The 19,732-nt window shown below is 49.6% G+C and overlaps 1 protein-coding gene across 3 annotated transcripts; it reads left to right on the top strand.

Moving 5' to 3' along the window:
* The first annotated feature begins 689 nt into the window (after window positions 1-689).
* Window positions 690-18,900, top strand: PGAP4 (post-GPI attachment to proteins GalNAc transferase 4). Of its 3 annotated transcripts, none has more exons than XM_075560249.1 (2): window positions 690-938; window positions 15,049-18,900. In XM_075560249.1, the coding sequence occupies exon 2, from the start codon at window positions 15,127-15,129 to the stop codon at window positions 16,336-16,338; it is 1,212 nt and encodes a 403-aa protein (XP_075416364.1). In that variant the 5' UTR covers window positions 690-938; window positions 15,049-15,126; the 3' UTR covers window positions 16,339-18,900. The 3 variants fall into 3 exon arrangements, with proteins under 3 accessions (XP_075416364.1, XP_075416363.1, XP_075416365.1); XM_075560248.1 differs by having other exon boundaries at window positions 692-1,077; XM_075560250.1 differs by lacking the exon at window positions 690-938 and adding an exon at window positions 1,300-1,441.
* Window positions 18,901-19,732: the final 832 nt, after the last annotated feature.

The raw sequence follows: 19,732 nt of genomic DNA, 5'->3' as shown, positions 1-19,732 counted from the left end.
ATTGTGACCACAAATAAAAATTGTTCTGCAACAAACAAACAAACAAACACAATGCCATCAAGTTAATTCTGACTCACAGAGGGGCCCCACAGAGGGGTTTCCAGACTGTCAATCTTCCCAGAGTAGACCAGCATCGGCTGCCCTTGTGGTCAACAGCCTAACATCTAATGCACTAGGTTCCTGTTTTTGAAGTTCTCGGCAAACAAGCACCCAATTATTGGTAGCTGATAGGCTACCTGTAGACTGGATTTAAGTCTCAGTCTTGACATGTGAACAAGACCATTCATTAGGCCAAACCTCAGTTTTCTTATGTGTGAGGTATGATATCCTCTACATAGCCAAAATTACGGGCTTAGGGGAAGGTCCAGGTGATTTAAATCAACCACCAAAGGCCCTTCTGGGAGAGGCTGACTGGGAAGTCGAAGGGATCAATGACCTAAAACCACTGCTTGGCCAAGTTCGCCGGGTGAAGCCTAACTTTGGGGCTCTTTAAGAGCTCCTTCAATGTCAGCCTTTTGAAATAATGGCTGTTATTTGGCAAATGACCCTTTCAAATCTTTTTTTTTTTTTTGCCATTTGCAAATGGAGGGTGGCTGCTAATGCACAGGAAGGAGTGTGATGGGAGTAGTGATGTCCGTAAGGTACCTGGCAAAAGGCGAATTGCTTAGGGGCGGCGTTGGGGCGGGGTGGGCGGCAGCTGTTGTTGTTGGCGACGAGCCACATCTCCGAGGGCAGAGAACACGCTTAAGGGCCGGCTGCAGCTCTGCAGAGCACAGACCCAGTCCTCGCCGCATTCCAGCTTCCTCTGCCCCTCCATCCTGCCCCGCCCGCACCCCCACCCGGCCGGCTCGGGGGGCTGCAGTCGCTCCGCAGCTCGTGGGTCACATGGCCTGCCGGAGCGCAGGGAGCCCCACGCCCGCGCCGCGCCGCTGGAGAAGGTGAGGCACCCGGACCACGCCGCTTCCGCTCCTCCGGGTCCGGAGATGGCGCCTTCGTGGGGGTGAAGCGCCCCACCAGCTTGGGCGACCCTGGCGGCGGCCCCCCGGGGCGCGCTGGGAACCGCGCCGCTCCCACCGGGTACGTTTCCGCAGCTGTGAGCTGCGCAGCCCCTGGGGCACGGCGGCCACGGCGCCCACCCCGGAGAACCACCCCTGCCGGGTGCCGCGGGCCCGGGCTGCTGGGGGCGGGCGGGCCTGCGTCCCCGGCTGGGTGCCGGCACCCGCGAGTGCGCCGCGGATCCGCCCGGGGCGCCGGAGCACTGCGGGGAGACCCCCGGGGTCCCTGGCCGCGCGGGCGCCCCCCTCGCCCGTCCGCGGGGTGACCCCCCCTAGGAGACGTCCCCGGCGCCGGCGGCCGCGGGGGGCAGCTCCTGCCGGGGTCGGGGCGCCTCCCCCAGCCCCGGTGCGTGGCGGGCGCGCCCCCCTGGCGCGGGAGAACGCAGGTAAGGCCCCCGCGCCCGCCGGGCCTAGCCGCGCGCCCGCCCAGCACCGTGTCGGCCGCCGGCCTCTGGTCCCGGCCTGGCGTCCTCCCAGCTCCCGGACAGCCGCGGGGCCGGCCCACGCCGGCCTCCCGCTGGGGAAACTGAGGCTCGCTGCGCCGAGGACTGCCCAAGGTCAGCGGCGGGCCCCGGACGAGGCACGCTCGTCCCCGGAGCGACGTCTAGGAGCCGCGGGCTGGGCTTGCACCCCTGCCTCGCCGGGTCGCGCTGCGCCCGCGGAGCCCCGCCGGGCCCGGAAGCGCGAGCTCGCCACCCCCGGCCCGGCCCGGCCCGCTTCCCGGAACCGCAGGGCGGCTCCGCCGATGATCTCACGCTGCGGACCCGGAGCGAACCTGCAGCGGGGCGGACGCGCGCGCCCCTGAGGACCCTTGTAAGGGGGAAGGGGGGGCGTTTCTACGATGCGCAGCTCCTGGGACTTGGCGAGGTCAGAGCATATTAGAGTTTGGGGGTTGTTTGGTTTTTAAGAAGAAGCGTATTGCATGCAATAAGGAAACAGAAACGTGAAGAAAGCCAGGATAACTTCGAAACCCATTTTATAAAATTGGTTAAGGTTTTCTGGAGATCTGCTTTCATTTTTTTCTACATGCATACGTGTGAACTTTTATTTTTTTATTTTAATCGTTTTATTGGGGGCTCATTCCACTCTTATCCCAAGCCATACATACGTCCATTGTGTAAAGCACATCTGTACATTCACACGAGTGAAGTTTTCCACCAAGTACGTAGACCCCCCAAAATGATACCTCCCTTAATAATTTTCATCCTCAATTACCTGTGGGAATCCGCACCTCTCCTCTGGGTGAATGGACTGCTAATTCTTTTAACCAGTTTTTAGTCAGTGTTTCTCTCTTCCTGATTTCTACATACTCTTTAGTAATTCTCTTATCATATGTTGTGCAACTTCCCCACGTTTGGTATTTTTTTTCTATTTTTAGTACGTATCTTTTTTATTTAGTTGCATCTATTAGTCTATTTATGATTTCTGCTTGAGAATCTTGCCAAGCAAGGCCTTTCCTAACCCATTTATATGCATAATGTTCCTTATTGTTTCCAGGTACTGTCAGGTTCTCCTTGTAATAATGTGTGGCATTTGCTATCGGAGTGAATGCTGTAAAGCTGAACTAGGATTGTCCCTGAATGGGCAACCTGTTGCTGCAAAACCCGTTGTTTTACCACTGATTGCTAATTGTGATAGTTTAGCATACTACACATTTGCATCTATGTATAGGTTTTTGTATCTGTTTACTTGTGTATTTTGATGTGAGCTGTCAGAATTAACCACCCTCTAACAACTGAGGGGTCCCTAAGTGCAATTGTCCGGATATAACATATATAAAGATCATAATAAAGCCATAGAGAATAGGAGATGGAGAAAAATAAAGGCATCAGACACATTTCATAGTAGCATGCTCACCTCCAGGACAGACATGATCTCAGCAACCAGATCCACGCAGATGGGAAGGAGGTGGGAATCTATTTCTAGCCAAGGCTTATATATACTTAAAGGGTGTGCAAGCCCCCCTGATTATAAGTAACCACATATGAAACAGGAAGGGGCTGTCCAATAAGCATGTGTGCAACAGGAAGGGGATGAGCTTGTCACATGTGACAAGATGGGCAGATCCTAGATTCAAGATGGCAGCCTAACTCGGATCCTCTTTGAGTTGGCTTGACCTTGTCTCTGAGCTCTCTTTCAGGGATGCAATCCACTATCCTTATGGGCAGGGAGTGGGCCCCACCTATGGTGGGACAGACAACCAGGTCTGATTGATCCCACAGTCAGCAACCACATTATTTTAATTACTGGAACTTCATAATAGATTTTCATAGCTAGTAAGGCAGCTTCTCTCTCTAGATTTTTTAAAAAATAAACTATATAGAGAAGTCTTGGTGGTTCTGTAGATTGTGTTGGGCTGCCTCATGGTCAGTGGTTCAAATCTACCAGGTACTCTGAGTGAGAAAAATTGAGGCTGTCTGCTCCCATAAAGATTTAGTATGTTTTGGGTTTGTTTGTTTTTTAATTAGTGTTTCAGAAACCCTATATCAGTTCACTATGATTCAGAATTGACTCAATGGCAGTGAGTTTGTGTTTGTATGTTTAGTTATGTTGTATCATTTACATAAAGTGTTCCATTTAGAAATAAAATGGAATTCATGAAAAACTTTATTTAAATAGTGAAAAGACAATTTATAGATTGGAAATAAATTTTAGAGAGCCATATAGCTGACAAGGCTCCATAAAGCCAAAACATATATTTTTAAATTTTATAGCTTAATAACAAAAATACAACCTAATCAAAAAATGGACAAAAGGCTTGAACAGACATTTCACCAGAGGATATTCAAATGACCAACTGTTGTAGCCTACTGCCTGTTCCCAGAAAGAAAACAATCCAGACCGCTGACAAGTTCAAAAGAAAAAAGTTTTATTACGTGCGCAGGGACTGTCAGCCTTCTTGAGGGGAGACTGAGCAGTGTCCCCTTTACTTTTCCAAAGGTTTTTATACTGTTGCAACGGGCAGCTTCGCAAGCAAGCAGAGTACAGAAGCAGGGTATTGCGGTTAGCCGTTCTTAGTTGAACAATAACTGTTTTAGTTCTTCCAAGCCTTCTGAACATGCATTTCCTCCGGCGCAGTCCATAGTGCTTGTCAGCACAGCCTGCCTCCCTACTATCAGCTCCTTCATCTGTAGTTCATCATGGCTTCTGTCAGCTCAAAATGGCTTCACTCTTGTCAAGGCTCTTTAAGCTTTTCCTAGAGCTACCACACAATAAGCACAGAGAAGGGTTGTAAACATCATTAGCCATTAAAAACAAAACAAAAAATCTGTTGCCTTCCACTCGATTGCCACTCATCGGAGACCCTGCGTGACAGAGAGGAACTGGTCCATAAGATTCGCTTGGCTTTAAAAAAAAATCATTTTATTGGGGCTCATACAACTCTTATCACAATCCACACATACATCGATTGTGTAAAGCACACTTATACATTCGTTGCCCTCCTCATTCTAAAAACACTTTCTGCTTGGGCTCCTGGAATCCGCTCATTTTTCTTTTTTTATTCCCCCTCTCTCCCTGCTCCCTCATCCCTCATGAACCCTTGAGAATTTATAAATTATTATTTTATCCTATCTTACACTGCCCGGCTTCTCCCTTCACCCACTTTTCTGTTGCCCTTCCCAGAGGGAGGAGGTTATATGTAGATCCTTGTAATCAGTTTCCCCTTTCTACCCCCACTTCCCTCCTCCCTCCCTGTATCACCACTGGTCCTGAGGGGTTCGTCTGTCCTGGATTCCCTGTGTTTCCAGTTCCTATCTGTAACTGTACATCCTCTGGTCTACCCAGGTTTCTAACGTAGAATTGGGATCATGATAGTGGGGGTCGGGGCAAGGAAGCGTTAAGAACTAGAGGAAAGCTGTGTGTTTCATCAATGCTACACTGCACCCTGACTGGCTCATCTCCTCCCCACTACCCCTCTGTTTGGCTGTTATCTTTATGGAAGCATTTTGCTAGACTTTTCTTCCACAGTACTGAGGGATGGATTCTAGCCCCCATTTGTACCACCCAGGGGCCATTAAAAACAAAAAACTCCACTGCCCTCAAATTAATTCTGACTCACAGTGACCCTAAAGGACAGGGTAGAACCGCCCCTGTGCTTTTCTGAGACTGTAACTCTTTACGGGAGTAGAAAGCCTTATCTTTCTCCCCCACTTTGCTAGTACTCATGAATCATCTTCTGTCTCAATGCATTTACTTGTTCTAGCTAGTTCATGTTCATGCCCGGTCATCTCATTTAGCATGCTGGCTTCCGGTTCACCCAGGTGGTAATCTCTATCAGAACGCGACGTCTCCATGTAGCTGCGTATGTTTACATGGTGCTTGAGCTGACTTTCTTGCGGTCCCAGTTGGTGCAGAGGCAGAATTGCATGTTGGTGGAGGACATGGTCTCTGGCACCAGTCTGCCGGGGTTGAAGTTTTGCGCCCAATGTAAAAGCTTTGTTAATTCTGGGTACATGTAAATTGTGCCTCCATATTTTCAAGCATAAAATGAGTTTAATAAGAGTCCTTACTTCATATGCATCTTTATGAAGACTAGTGGGAGGCTTAGAACAGTAGATGGCAATAACAGATGCTCAGTAAACATATCACTCTTTTGGGGGCATAGAAGTTGATCTTGCACAGTGCGTGATCAGGCTCTTTCACACTCATCAGTTTATTGCTGAGCAACTCAAGCCCATAGAAGGTCAATGGCTGAACTACTGTCATTTGTTTGCGCAATAAACACGGACTCTTATTCACCCAACTCCCACCCACAGCCACTTGTTGGTGTTTTGTTTCTTTCTTCCCCTCTCCCTCTCGTCAAAATGTGTACAGTACTGTGTTGGGTCTGTGAAGGAAACCAAAGATCAATCCCTCTGAGTACTCACATAAGACGGTACAAATCCCATTGGGGCCATAGGAGGCGCAGTGGTTATGCATCGTGTTGCGATCCCCAAGGTCAGCACTGGTGAACCTCCAGCTGCTCCGAGGGAGAAAGATGGGGCTTGGTGTTCCCGTCAGCAGTTATAGTCTCTGAAACTCGCCGTCTACCCTGTCCTGCTAGGGTCACTCTGAGTCGACATCGACTTGATGGCGGGTGGGCAGGGAGCACGAGTCAAAGGTCATGAATGAAGCAGCAGGCATCATGGAAAAACACGGGCCTTGGAATGGCCTGTATGTGAATTTTTTGCTTTCATCTTGGTAGCATCCAAATGGAATTCATTTTTAATCTAAATGGAATTAGTTCCATTGCTATTTGCCAGTTGCTGTTTTGGTCAGAAAAAAAAAATAGATACAAAGTCTAGCGCAGCACTGTGTAGGATATGGTGAAAAAACAAAAGGAAATTCACTGCCATCAAATCAATTCAGCTGAGGGGCCCTCTGGGAAAGAGTAGGCCTGCCCCTGTGGGTTTACGAGAGTGCCAGTCTTTTGAAAAACTGCACGCCATCGAGGTGATGCCAACTCATGCCTCGTAGCAACCCTGTAGGAAGGAGTCGACCTGCCTCTGCGAGTTTCTCACGCTGTAACCCTTTCTTTTCTTTTTTTAACTGTATGAGCACTTTTTATAAAAAGGAACAAATAGTTTTCACAACAAAAGAAGCAGGCTTTGATAGTCACAGAGAAGGTGGGGGGCAGGGAAAGGAAGGAGAAGAAAGTAACATTCACAGACAGCAACGCACACAGATAGACAAGCCAAGGTAAACATACTGACAGCCGTCATCGTCGCCAGGTTGTTAGGCGCCATCGAGCCCGTTCCTGCCCATGACAGGCGACCCTGTCCATGCACAGCAGACGGAGCCTCTGCCCAGCCCTCGGCCATCCTCACAACGGTTCCTGCGCATCTGGGCCCAGGGTTGCAGCCACTGGTCTGTCTATCTCCTTGAGGGACTTCCTCTTTTTCAGGACCCTTCCTGGTGACCAGGGACTAGTCTCTCCTGACAGCAAGTGCTCCTGGAAGGAACACTCTGGACAGACGTGTATGTCTTTGGGGCGGTCCGTGGCTCTTTGCCTGTCTCTCGCCAGCACCCCAGTTCAAATGCCTTCCTTCCTCTTTCGTCTTCCTTACCCACTGCCCTGCTTTCACATCCACACGAGGCAATGGAAACCAGCAGGCTGTCGCTCTTGATGGGAGTAGAAAACCACAAGGAGGAAGGCTTGTGGCTTTGAACTGCTGAGCTGGCAGTTCGCAGCCTAACACCTAACCCATTATGCCTCCAGGGCTGCTTTGGGGAGGGAGTCGGGGCCCAGCAAGTGGCAGCTGTCGGGAAATGCCCTTTAAAGTCTCAAGCTCAGCAAAACTCACTGCCATCAAGTTGAGTCCAACAGAGCCGGGTTGAAGAGCCCCTGGGGGATGGGGGGTCTGAGATGCTGTCACTCTTTATAAGAATAGAAAGCCTGGTTTTTCTCCCAGGCTTGGTGTTTCCCAGCTACTGACCTTGCTATTAGCAGTCCAAGGCGGGGCCCAGAAGGCCGCGAGGGCTGCCTAGCTTCAAGTACAAAGTAAGGAGTGAATGCACTTGCTGATCCAGAGCCTAGCAGAGCTTGAGGACCGAGAGACGAGTCTGGTGGGGGAAATCTATTTAGGCTGTTGGAAGAGAGGCCTTGTAAGCTGATTATTGCAAGTTGATTTCGCCTGTGAAGAAGACAAAATGCAGCTAGAAAGATAGTTGGAGCTGGTTCGTTTCAATAGCCTGAAGACCCTGGGCAAGGAATTGGACTTTATTCTAGAGTCGTCGGTGAATCGTTGACTGCTTTACAGAAAAGAGTGCCATGCTCACGCCTGTGCTTGTGCTTGACAGATCCTCATAATTTATGGAAAAACAGTACTATTGTTTGCACGGTGTCTTCATAGACCCTTCTCAGTTCATCTTCCCAATACATCCAGTTTTCATTTTCCTGTTTTGCAGAGAAGCAAACTAGTTCAAAGAGATTAAGTGATTCTTTTCACAAATTGTTCTGATTTGCTTGTGGTGGGCCAGAACAAGAGTGACCAGGGAGGTGGGATTGTTAGGACTTGGGAGAAGGGCTCAGAACCTACTAATCTTTCAGCCTCAGATGCCTGGAGAGAGCTGATGCAATAGCCGTAGGAGGGTACACTTGAAGGTCCTGGAACCCTCTGCCCCCCCACCCCACCCCACCCCCAGATCTCCTGATGCTCAATCTGGTGTTCTACAATCCATAATCCCAAACCTCCTTTAGTTTCGTTTTAAGAAGCTTTATTAAAACTGTCACCCCGTTTATGAATTCAGGCTCCACTTCCTGCTCATTTGTTGGAGTTTTTTGTCCTTTATTGTCTTCCCTGAGCCCTTCATGCTTGATATGTCCAGTCGAGGAAGTGGTTGTGTTTTAAAATGCCCTTGGAAAGCATACAGAAGAACTCAGTCAACATTGGCCTATAGATTCTGGGCTGTGATGATGCAGTTGCTACCGGAACGGCTCACAGATGCCAGCTATCTCACAACGTGGCCAATGTGGCCCTGAGCCAGTATTGGTGTGGGCCCTGACAGTGTGGCTGACTGGCTATGGAATTCTGGAATAGGGCAACCAGCGCTCTAATGCTAGGAACATAACCCCCATCTGTCTATTCCTGTGACTGGGCTGGGGCTAGGGACTCATGCTCCTCCAAAAGACCAGGAGAGTAGTCTGTGTTTTAGGTCTGCTCCCCCAAGGCCTTTTTATCTAAAACCAGATCGCAGGAGTAAAATAAAGTATAATTAGTTCTGGGCACCCCATCCCACTGTGCAACAACTGGTTAAAAATCCTTTAAACAAATGTCTTAAAAGGCAAATATGGTTTTGAATGATCATAACTCAGCTTAATCAGGTTTGAGGCAAACCAATCTTTGATAAATGAATGAAGGATCTGGCCCAGTGCCCTTGGGCAATGGTGGGTGTGCATTATTGCTTGTGTCCCTCCCTGTGGAGACCTGTGCTTCCCCAGACATGGACTGCAGGCTGGGAAATGTCAGGCGTATGGTACCCTCTTGTTGCAGGAAAACCTGCCCTTTTGAATCCAGGAGTCATGTGACTTGTGGTAGTCAATAAAATGTGGCAGCGATAGCATGTGTGAGCATTAGCTTTGGGGACCAGTTTATGGTCCACGGTCTCCCTTTTTCCCTCTGCCGTAGACTGCCAACGTGCAAGAACAAGGCAGCTCCATCTAGCTGGGTCCTAGAGTGCAGGTGACATGGACCAGAGCCACAATTGGCCCATGCATAATGGACAAATAGCAGAAGCAAGAATTAAACTTCAGTTTTTATAAACCCCTGAGATGTGGGGATCATCACTGCAGTCTATCCAGGCTGATAAGGAGCCGCAGGGGCTGATGAAGCATCAGGCTGCTACCTGTAAGGTCAGCAGTTCAAACCCATCAGCCACTCAATAGGAGAAAGATGAGGCTTTCTGCTCATGTAAACATGTGCGGTCTTGAAAACCCACCAGGACAATTTTACTTTGTCATGGAGGGTTGCTATGAGTCAGAATCCTCTCACTGGCAATGAGTTTTGGTTTTGGATCCTTGCTATGTGGGAACCTGGGGAGTGTCTCTTATGAGCATTCAAGAATAAAACGTTCTAGAAAGTTCTCAGACTCTGACCCTATCTCTTCTCCTTTGGATTTAGCAACGGACCTACTGCTTTCCCCTTTCGGTGTGAATCTTCATTTTCCTCTCCCTCTGCTCTGTGGGAGGAGGACCCTTCCCTGCTCCCTCAGGTTAGCCAGCGGGCAGTGAGTGAACTTGGCTTTCAGCACGCAGCTGGTACTCACCTCAAGGCCGTGTATCGGTGGCTGTTGCTTCTGCAGCTTGTCCTGGAAGGAGAGGCAGGCGGATCTGCCTGGCTCTAACCTGCAGCCTGGGGCTGCATCCAGCTGCACTAGAGCTCTTCCTTGCCCCGTGAGCAAGACATGCGTATTGGTATTGTGAGCCACAAAAAAATGAGGCTGTTCATCCATTTGAACCCATCCGTTTCCCCCTGGGAGACAGACTCGGCAGTCGGCCTCCGTGAAAATGACAGTCTTGCTTGCCCTCTGAGAGCAGGTCTGTTCCGTCTTACGGGGTCACTAGTCCTCATCGACTGCACAGCAATGTTTAGTGCGGGTTTTACTTCAGAACCAGGTGCGGTCTCCGTACCACCTGCTTTCATGGGAGAGAACGGGGAACCCGGGGTGTGTTCCATGCGGAGGCGTGGAGTCAGGGCAGAGCAGGGCCTGGCGTGGGGCTGGCAGAGCAGGCTTCATCACGACCAGGGGATGACTTGGCTCTGCCTTCCTGATCTCTACTGCCCTAGATCAATCATGGACTCTCGGGAAAATCATCGCGCTTGCTTTGAAAGCACTCCTTCCAAAGAGTCCCTCTCCCTCTCTGCCTACCTAGAATACACAAGCCTCTCTGATGCAGAAACCCTGATACTGGCTCTGCAAGCATGTGACTCTTTGGCAAGCCTCTGGAACATGAAACGGGAACCACTGGATCAGTCGGACATTGTAGTCACCGAGGCGTCTCCCTATGTGGGCTTAAAAGGGCGTGCCCCACTGGTTTGTTCAACTCCACAAATAGGCAGCGCTAGCGCTCCCATAGAAACTCTGGTGGCGCAGTGGTTCTGCTTTGGGCTGTAACCGCAAGGTCAGCAATTTGAAACCACCAGCTGCTCTGCTGGAAAAAGAAGGGGCTTTCTACTCCCGTCAAGGGCTGCAGTCTCAGAAACGCACAGACGTAGTTCTGCCCTGTCCTGTAGGGTCAGTAGGAGTCAGCACTGATTCGGTGGCAGTGAATCTGGAATGCTGCCATGATGATGAGAGAGACGGGCAAGCTCATTGGCCCCCGTGAGTAGGTTCTAGTGGCAGAAGCTAACCAACACTTGAGCAAAGAGATGCCAAGTAAGCTAGTTTTGTGGCTACTATTGGTGGTAGGACAGTGATTTTATGTGAAATATATTAAAATTCATTTCCTTAAGACAGTATCTTTAAGTTAAAACATGGAGTAAAAATTTCAGTCTGACCTCAGCCTCTAATCCAGCTAGTTTTGCTCTCGGGCAGCAATTAAAATTTCCAATTCCTACCCAGTCTTCCAGAGATTGTCTACATACATATACACATGTGGGTATCTCCTTCCTTTTAAAAATGGTAATATATTGGATATCCTGACATCTTAAATGGGAAATACATCTTTACAGCCTTTCTCTATCTGCGTATAAAGATTCATTCATTTTAAGTGGCCATGTAGTATTCTATCGTTTACTACTCCCAAACTTATTTGACTTAGCCCCTTTTTCAGAAAAAAAATTACTCAGTGGCTCCCCTGACAATTAAAAACTGCTGTACCATAGGCCACAATCCAGGCTAAAATGTAGGTGTCTGCTTTTACAGGCCCCTGGATCATTCCAGCAAACCACCCCCCATCCCACCCCACCCCCGCCACCAAGCACAGTATCACCCACTGTGGGGAACACTGGCTGAGAGGCACCACAATTGCTTTGACCTGCCCTCAGCCGGTCAGCACTTAGCGGTGCTTTCCTGTACAAATATTATTGCAACTCCTGTGTCACACTAGAGAATTCATAGCAAAGAACTTTAGACATGAAATATCTGGGTTGCCAGTAGTTTGGGTTCATCAAGGGGACTTCACAAAGTCCACGAGACAATACTTTTATCTTTTAATTCAATTTTCCGCCAATTTTATGACGCTCCCTCCATCTCTTTCACAGAGATTGCACTAATTCAAACTCCCATTCGCAAAACACGTGGGTACTTATTCAGTGCCTCCGACTTTACATGGGTCAAGGCCAAGGCCCCATAAGGGGATTATTACTGAAGAATGAGACAGCTATGTGAAGGAGCAGAAGTGGGAGAAGAAAAATGTTCTAGGAAGAGGGAGTTGCTTGAGCAAAGGCCTTGAGTTGCACAAGAGTTGAGCTGGTTCGTGATCCAAGTTTGCCTAGAGCTGCCCTGGTCAGTATGGTAACCACTGGCAATATGCAGTGAGATTGCTGAAATAAGACTTGTATCTCTACTTCCGTAGCTTTCTGTCATACAGTTTAACCTGTCATACTGTAGCGAGAAGTTTGGTACCCAACACAGCTGCATTACGCAGGGTGGACTAACTGATGTACTAAACCACTCCCAAAATTAGTGATTAAATACAGTGGTTATTTACTGATCACAGCACAGTCCCCTCTGCTTGATAGAACCTCTCAGTTCCACGCAGTCACGCAAGGACCGACCCGTGACCCTGCCCCCGTCCTCTGCATCCGCATAGGCTCCCCAGTCAGGAGGCAGATGGGAAGAAGCGAATCTGCCCACCGTGGCATTGGTCCAGAAGGGACGGACACCTGTCGCTTCACTCAGTTTTCCTGCAAGCCCTCAGTACTTGAAGCCCATCTGGAAACGGTGGGCTGTGAAATGGGGACTTACTGTGTGCCCAAGACCAGGAGAACTCGGATAGTAAAACCTTAGTGGACTCTGACGTGTGCCTTGCAGGAGCCTGGGAAGTGAAGCTGCACCAGCTGTTCGCACGGTTTTCTCCCAAACGTGTGCCAGCCTGTGCTTCCAAGGCCCTCGGTTGATTTTCTCTACGACAGACACCACCCAGCTGTCCGCTGACTTCCTGGTGACTTTATACGGGCTCTGGATTTTACGTCTGTGTTTTGGTATGAGTCTGATTTCTTCCAGATCCGTAAGGCCTTCTTTTTTTCTTAATCATTTTATTGGAGGCTCGTACATTTCTTATCACAGTCCATACACACACCCATTTTGTCAAGCACATTTGTACATTTGTTGCGTTAGGCCTTCTTACTCCTAAAATGTTTCTTGAATTTCTTCTTATTATTAAAGATCATTTTATTGGGGGCTCTTACATCTCTTATATCAATCCACACATCAATTGTATCAAGCATATTTGTACATATGTTGCCATCATTATTTTCTAAACATTTATAGTTCATTTGAGCCCTTGGTATCAGCTCCTCTTTTATCCTCCCTCCCCCTCCCACCTTCATGGCCCCTTGATAAGTTACGAATTATTATTTTCATATTTTACACCGACCATTGTCTCCCTTCCCCCAAGGTTTCTTCCCCACTCTTCTCCCCAACATCCCCCTACCCTCCTGGTATTGCTACTCTCATTTCTGTTCCTGGGCGGGTTATCTGACCTGGCTTCCATGTGTCTTGGGCTCTTATCTGTGCCTGGGTACATGCTCTGGCCTAGCTCACAGTGAAAGGCAGGATTGGGGTCATGATAGTTGGGGGTGAGGAAGCCTCAAGGAACAAGGGGAATATTGTGTGTTTCATCGGTGATATGCTTCACCCTGGTTGACTCATCCCTTCCTTGTGACCCTTCTGTGAGGGGATGTCTCATTGTCTACAGATCAGTTTTGGGTCTCTGCTCTGAACCCCCTTGTTCTCAACAATATGTTTGTTTGCTGTCTTCTGGTTCCTGTTACCTAATCCTGTCGACACCTCATGATCACACAGGCTGGTGTGCTTCTTCCATGTGGGCTTATTTTTCTGAGCTAGATGGCCACTTGTTTATCTTCAAGCCTTTAAGATCCCAGACACTATATCTTTTGATAGCTGACACCATCAACTTTCTTCACATTTTCTTGTGCACCCATTTTGGATATGACTATATCTTTTTTTTCATGACTATATTTTAATGACATTTTTACTCTTCATTATTTTACTCTGACACATTCAGCCTTCACAGTAACCCTATGAGATGGGTACTGTCATTATCTGCATTTTTGAGATGAGGAATCCATGAGGTGGAGAGATGAATCATCTTCCCAGCAAGTGAGTGGCACAGCTGAATTCACACTGAGGTGTGCCTGACGCCCAGTCCATGCTCTGACTCCTCATGCTACACAGAATTTCTTTCTGGACCAGAATGAGGGCCGTTGTCTCTCCCATCTGTATCTCTGCCAGCCTCCTTTCTTCCTCGTGGAAAACTGCTTGTGGGTCTCCCTTACAATGTATTCTTCCCACCCAAATGTTGGCTGGGCTTTCAAAATCACTTGTTTGTTGTTAGGTGCCATCGAGTCAGCTCCTGCCCATAGCAACCCTGTGCCCAACAGAACAAAGCACTGCACAGTCTTGGGCCATCCTCACAATTGCTCCCATGCCTGAGCCCATTGATGCAGCCATTGGCAATCCATCTCATCGAGGGCCTCCCTCAAATTCACTAGCGTGTAGAAAAATCTGTTTTTCGTACTGATTTCCAAGATAGTTCTGTGAAGACAAAATAGAACAACAGGATTAAATTAATATGCATATTAAGTATAATTGCATGGAAAATTTTCAAGTAGATTAGGTAAACCTATAGAGACAACATTGGATCAGTAAATTCAAAGGACCTGACAGGGAGGCTGGCAGGAAATGGGGAGCTAACAACAGCAAGACGAGGAGGAAGAAATGCCCTGGAATTGATTGTGAAGATGGTTGTCCAATTTTTATGTATGTTATTGAACAATTGAAATGTATGACGTGATTTTTATATCTGTGAAATCATTAAAACAAAAAAGCTCATTTTTTAAAAGACTAAAAAGTAACTGAATGGAAGCATTAACAAAGTCACTGCAGGGAACCCTGTCTATTCCTTTCCTTGTTTGGGACAAGGGAGAAGAAAATAGTTTCAGGAATTACTAGGCAGAGTCTCAACAAGATCTTACTGTAACCTTGTGTTGGAGTCTACTCTAAATGTTTATGCTTTTTGTATCAAGCCGTGCTTTAAATTTTTTTTAATCACATCTATTTTACGTTCTTGTCTGCAGTGCTACCTGTGTCTGTTCTCACCGTTGAGCACAAATAATGATTTTATTGATGAGCTGGTGGCTTTCTGGCACATGATGCATCTACTCTTCAGGTTGACTGCACTGAAATGTCTTTCCTTGTAGAAATGACCAAAGCCTCCCAGAGATAATGACCAGAGTCACTTGAAAGCTCTCTTACCTCCACAGCCTGGAATTAGGACCTTGACTTTGACAGGTGCCTTCTTCACCACTCTCTGCTTCCTTCCTTTTAGGATCCACTTGCTGCTGAATGTGACCCAAGTTCCAGGATGGTTTGCCCCCGGGACCAGACTTGACCAGAAGTTGACCTCATGGGCACATCAGCCTCTCCAGCTGCCATGCTCCTCCGGAGACTAAGGCGACTCTCCTGGGGCAGCACCGCCGTCCAGCTCTTTATCCTAACAGTGGTGACGTTTGGCCTGCTGGCCCCTCTGGCCTGTCAACGGCTTCTGCACTCTTACTTTTATTTGCGCCACTGGCACCTGAACCAAATGAGCCAGGAGTTCCTGCAGCAGAGCCTGAAGGAGGGCGAGGCCGCGCTGCACTACTTCGAGGAGCTGCCCTCGGCCAATGGCTCGGTGCCCATCGTGTGGCAGGCCACGCCCCGGCCCTGGCTGGTGATTACCGTCATCACCGTGGACCGGCAGCCCGGCTTCCACTACGTGTTGCAGGTGGTGTCGCACTTCCACCGGCTGCTGCAGCAGTGCGGGCCCCAGTGCGCGGGCTACCAGCTCTTCTTGTGCAACGTGGAGCGCAGCGTGAGCCACGTCGACGCCAAGCTGCTGTCCAAGTACGTCCCCGTGGCCAACCGCTACGAGGGCACCGAGGACGACTACGGCGACGACCCTTCCACCAACTCCTTTGAGAAGGAGAAGCAGGACTATGCCTACTGCCTGGAGTCCTCCCTGCAGACGTACAACCCGGACTACGTCCTGATGGTGGAAGACGACGCCGTGCCCGAAGAGCAGATCTTCCCGGTCCTGGAGCACCTGCTGCGGGCTCGCTTCTCCGAGCCCCACCTCCGCGATGCCCTCTATCTCAAGCTCTATCACCCCGAGAGGCTCCAGCGCTACATCAACCCCGAGCCCATGCGCCTCCTGGAGTGGGCCGGCGTGGGCATGGTGCTGGGGCCCTGCCTGAGCTGGCTGTACACGCGGTTCACCAGCCGGCCGGCCTTCAGCTGGCCTGTGATGCTCTTCTTCTCCCTGTACAGCATGGGTCTGGTGGAACTCGTGGGGCGGCACTACTTCCTCGAGCTGCGCCGGCTCAGCCCTTCCTTGTACAACGTGGTCCCTGCCTCGGAGTGCTGCACCCCCGCCATGCTCTTCCCGGCCCCGGCCGCCCGCCGGACCCTCACCTACCTGTCCCAGGTGTACTGCCACCAGGGCTTCGGCAAGGACACGGCGCTGTACTCGCTGTTGAGGGCCAAGGGGGAGCGGGCCTACGTGGTGGAGCCCAACCTGGTGAAGCACATCGGCCTCTTCTCCAGCCTCCGGTACAACTTCCACCCGCGCCTGCTCTAGCGGCCGCAAAGGGGCCTTTCTGACACGGGCGCGCCCCGGAGAGTCGAATCGTGGGTTCTTCCCCTTGACACGGTTGCTTGCACATAGGTGATTGTTTCATGTTGCTCGGGATATAGGGGCCAGGACGGTCGGACAGTATATAAGTCAAGGACCTCAGCTGCCGCAGGTCCAGACCTCTGTCCCCCCACACAGCCACACTGCCTCACGCAGTCTGACCCACCCAAAGAGGATGCATTGAAATGCCCGTTATCTTCTCCCATTGTCTTGAGTTCTCCTTTATGAAAGAGCTTACAACTGCCAGAAATCGTGTGCACGGTGATGTCGTGACGACCTTAGGAGTCCAAGGATAGAGTTAGGTGAAAGGCAAGACCCTTTGGAATTGGTTTCTTTCTCACTGGGTTTGAGAATGGATATGTGTTTAGAATCTATGTCCCAAGAGGTGGGCATAGGTTCCCTGTATATCCTTGGACTGGTAGACTTAGACAGCTGTGATTCAAGGTACCCAGTGCCCAGCATCTCGGGGGCAGATGAGCTGCCTGCCTTCTTTAAGCCGGCATTAGTTACGCACACGCAGACACTCACAGCATACTGATAACTGATACCATCAGTGAGCACTTAAAGGCACAGAGAGATCTGGATGTGCCTTCTGAGTCATCAAAGTCAGCCAGCGATGATGGTTCTGAGTGATTTCATATTGAGTCGCTGTCATCGTCCAGTGCTTTGAAATGGAGCACTTCAAAATGACAGAATGGATGAGCCTGCACTCAAAGCATATCCTTTCCCCTGGCGTTGCTGACTGACAGGTCCCCATGAGGCTGGTCTGTGAATCAGAAGACACGACCTGCCATGTTCTAGTTGTGTCATGTAACCTCTAGAACAAGTCACATAGTCACCCTGCGCCTCAGTTTCTTTACCTATAAAACGGGGCCTGTAATGCCTACCTTCTCGAGTTGCCTTGAGGCTTAAATAACAGAATGTATCTAAAACACGCAGCAAACACTTGACCCAGAGGGGAAGTTTGTTTGTTTTTGCCCTCCAGTTATACACATATTTAAACTTGAGTGTATTTTGGATAAAGAGGTGGGTGATGCTGTTGAAAGTAGGAGATCAGGCTCAGGGCTGACAGCTGTGTAGCCGCTGTTCCAGACCAACACTGCCTAGAATAAAGGCTGGCTTTTCCAAAGGATGGGTAGCTCAGCTTGGATCTGGTCCCACCTTGAAGCCAAGCCTCAAGGAAGAAGGAGTCAAAGAGAGAACGATCCAGGGCTCTTGAGCTCACTCCAAGATGCGCACCTGGGGATGCCTTTAGAAACAAACGCCCTTTGGCAATCTGTATCAAACAAGTGGTCCACGGGTCCCTGACGAAGATGGATGACGGTCCTGGGGGGCTCAAGCAGGTGCCCGGTTCATTTCCATGCCCCATGTGCCACTTGCTGGAAAATCTTTCACGGCCAGGCTCCCACTTGTGATTAGCTCAAGAACACCGAGGGGTTAACGTGGAGGTTTAGCACCCATCGTGGGTTTTTTCGGGTGAAGAAATTGAGGCCCAGAGAGGTTCAATGACTTCTCCAGTTTGCAACATCTGAGAGGCAGCAGCTCCGGGACTGGGATGAAGCTCTTCTGGCTCCCAGCCCCTGCTCTCGTTCCTTAACTGCGTTAGTTTTATAAATATCTCTGTAAGCCCAGTCTCCCCTGTCCAATCTGATCGTAGCCTGGGCTAGAAGTGTCTTGAAGCAAAGATGGTGGCGGCCCATTGTCATGTTGGTCTTGGGGGACAAACAGAAGTTTGTGTTGTGTCGTGACTGTGAACTGTTTTCTCTCCCCCGACGCCCCACCAATCAGAGCTCCTGGGTGGCTTGTCCAGCCCCTCCCTCCCTCCTGTGTTCCTCTTCTCCCAGGAGCCAGTCCACTCCCTTGTTTTAGAACAGAGATTAGAGTTTGTTACCTTGGGAATTGACTAGGTCCCCTCGTTCAAGCGTTTGGGCCAGTGACAGGAGAGCTGTGTCTCAGCAAGCCCGGCCCAAGACGGCAATACTTGCTGGTTTAGATTTCTGTTCTTTCCAGTCCAGGCGTTTCCTGCATGCAAATACCCCGTTCCCTGCCCCCCTCACCCTGAGTGGCTAAGGCTGTCTTTTCCTTGCCCTATTTATCTACTATGTAGGCGCTAAGACGTCTTCCCCCACTTACCATGAGTAGTTCTGCTGGCTTCTGACATTATTTGCAGATACAAGCTCAGTTCCGTCCATTTACCCCTGCTCACCCCTAGGTCTTCTTTCTTTCTTTTTTTTTTTTTTGGTCTCTTCCCTCTCCCCCCCCTCCCCCCAATCCCGGAGTCTAATTTTTGTGAGCTTCCCTGGTTTAGGACAGCTGACAGCTTTATACCAAACTGAAGCCTTTCATTTAAACCATAAGCAAGGGACCTGGAGGAGAACGAACATCCCTTTCCCATCTCAGCGCAGAGCAGAGTCTCTCGGTCCAGGTCAAGTCTGAGTTTCAATTGTACCACGGCTGACTGTATTTGTATAAACACATCAGATACAATAAAAGCACCTGTTCCAGTAAGGTTTTCTGAAAAGACTTTTGTCATTCTCTCTAGTTTCTGACGTAAACAGCATCCCCTCCCACACACATGGTTGTGAATCCTGAGATAGTCACCCAGAGGTGCAGCCTACTGACTGTGCGAGCAGTCCTGGCCACAGCCCCCTGGGCGACAGTGGTGCCAGGGCTCTGGGCATTTCCTGGATGTCATCCAGGAAAACCAGCTGGACTGGGTCATGGGAACTAGTCTTAATGGGTGGGGAGAGCTCGAGTTTTAGAGAAGACTAAACGTGTTCACATTTAAACAATGCTGCACAAAGCGTAAACCATCAAAAATCATGGTCTAGTAGAATGGTCCCAAAAGAAAATTACCTGTCCCTCCAAGCCAGGCGCTGGGAAGGGTTATCTCTCCTGAGCTCATGCTGAGCCAGACAGTGTTTTAAGCTCTGACCCCTTACCAGTGTGCACTTGAGCTCACTGGTGCCATGTGGTACCGTTCCTTCCCTTGGTCCAATCAGCGGTGGAGCCCTAAGTGTGGCGATCATATGTCAGTGCTTCCAGTTGGCAACTCCGTCAGCCCTTCCCTGACAGTAACATCCCCGGCCCAACCTGTCACACACCCGACTCACCGGAAGAACAAGCTCAGTAACAACCAGGAGGGTTGCCGTGGTAGTGACAGAAAGCTCCTCGTGTGCTTGCAATTTCCACTACCTCTTGCAAAAAGCACCTGTTTACAAAGGCCAACATTGTAGACTAGAATCCAACACTTACTACCAGATCCTGCGCCTCCTGTTTTCCTTCCCTGGTCGCATTTCTCTACTTCTCTCCTTCTCATGGATGGTTTCCTGGTACCCCC

The sequence above is a fragment of the Tenrec ecaudatus genome, chromosome 10 (assembly GCF_050624435.1).
Source record: "Tenrec ecaudatus isolate mTenEca1 chromosome 10, mTenEca1.hap1, whole genome shotgun sequence".
In the NCBI taxonomy this organism is placed as follows: Eukaryota; Metazoa; Chordata; class Mammalia; order Afrosoricida; family Tenrecidae; genus Tenrec; species Tenrec ecaudatus.
The sequence above is the reverse complement of the archived record's forward strand: the minus strand, read 5'-3'. Positions and strand labels throughout refer to the sequence as shown.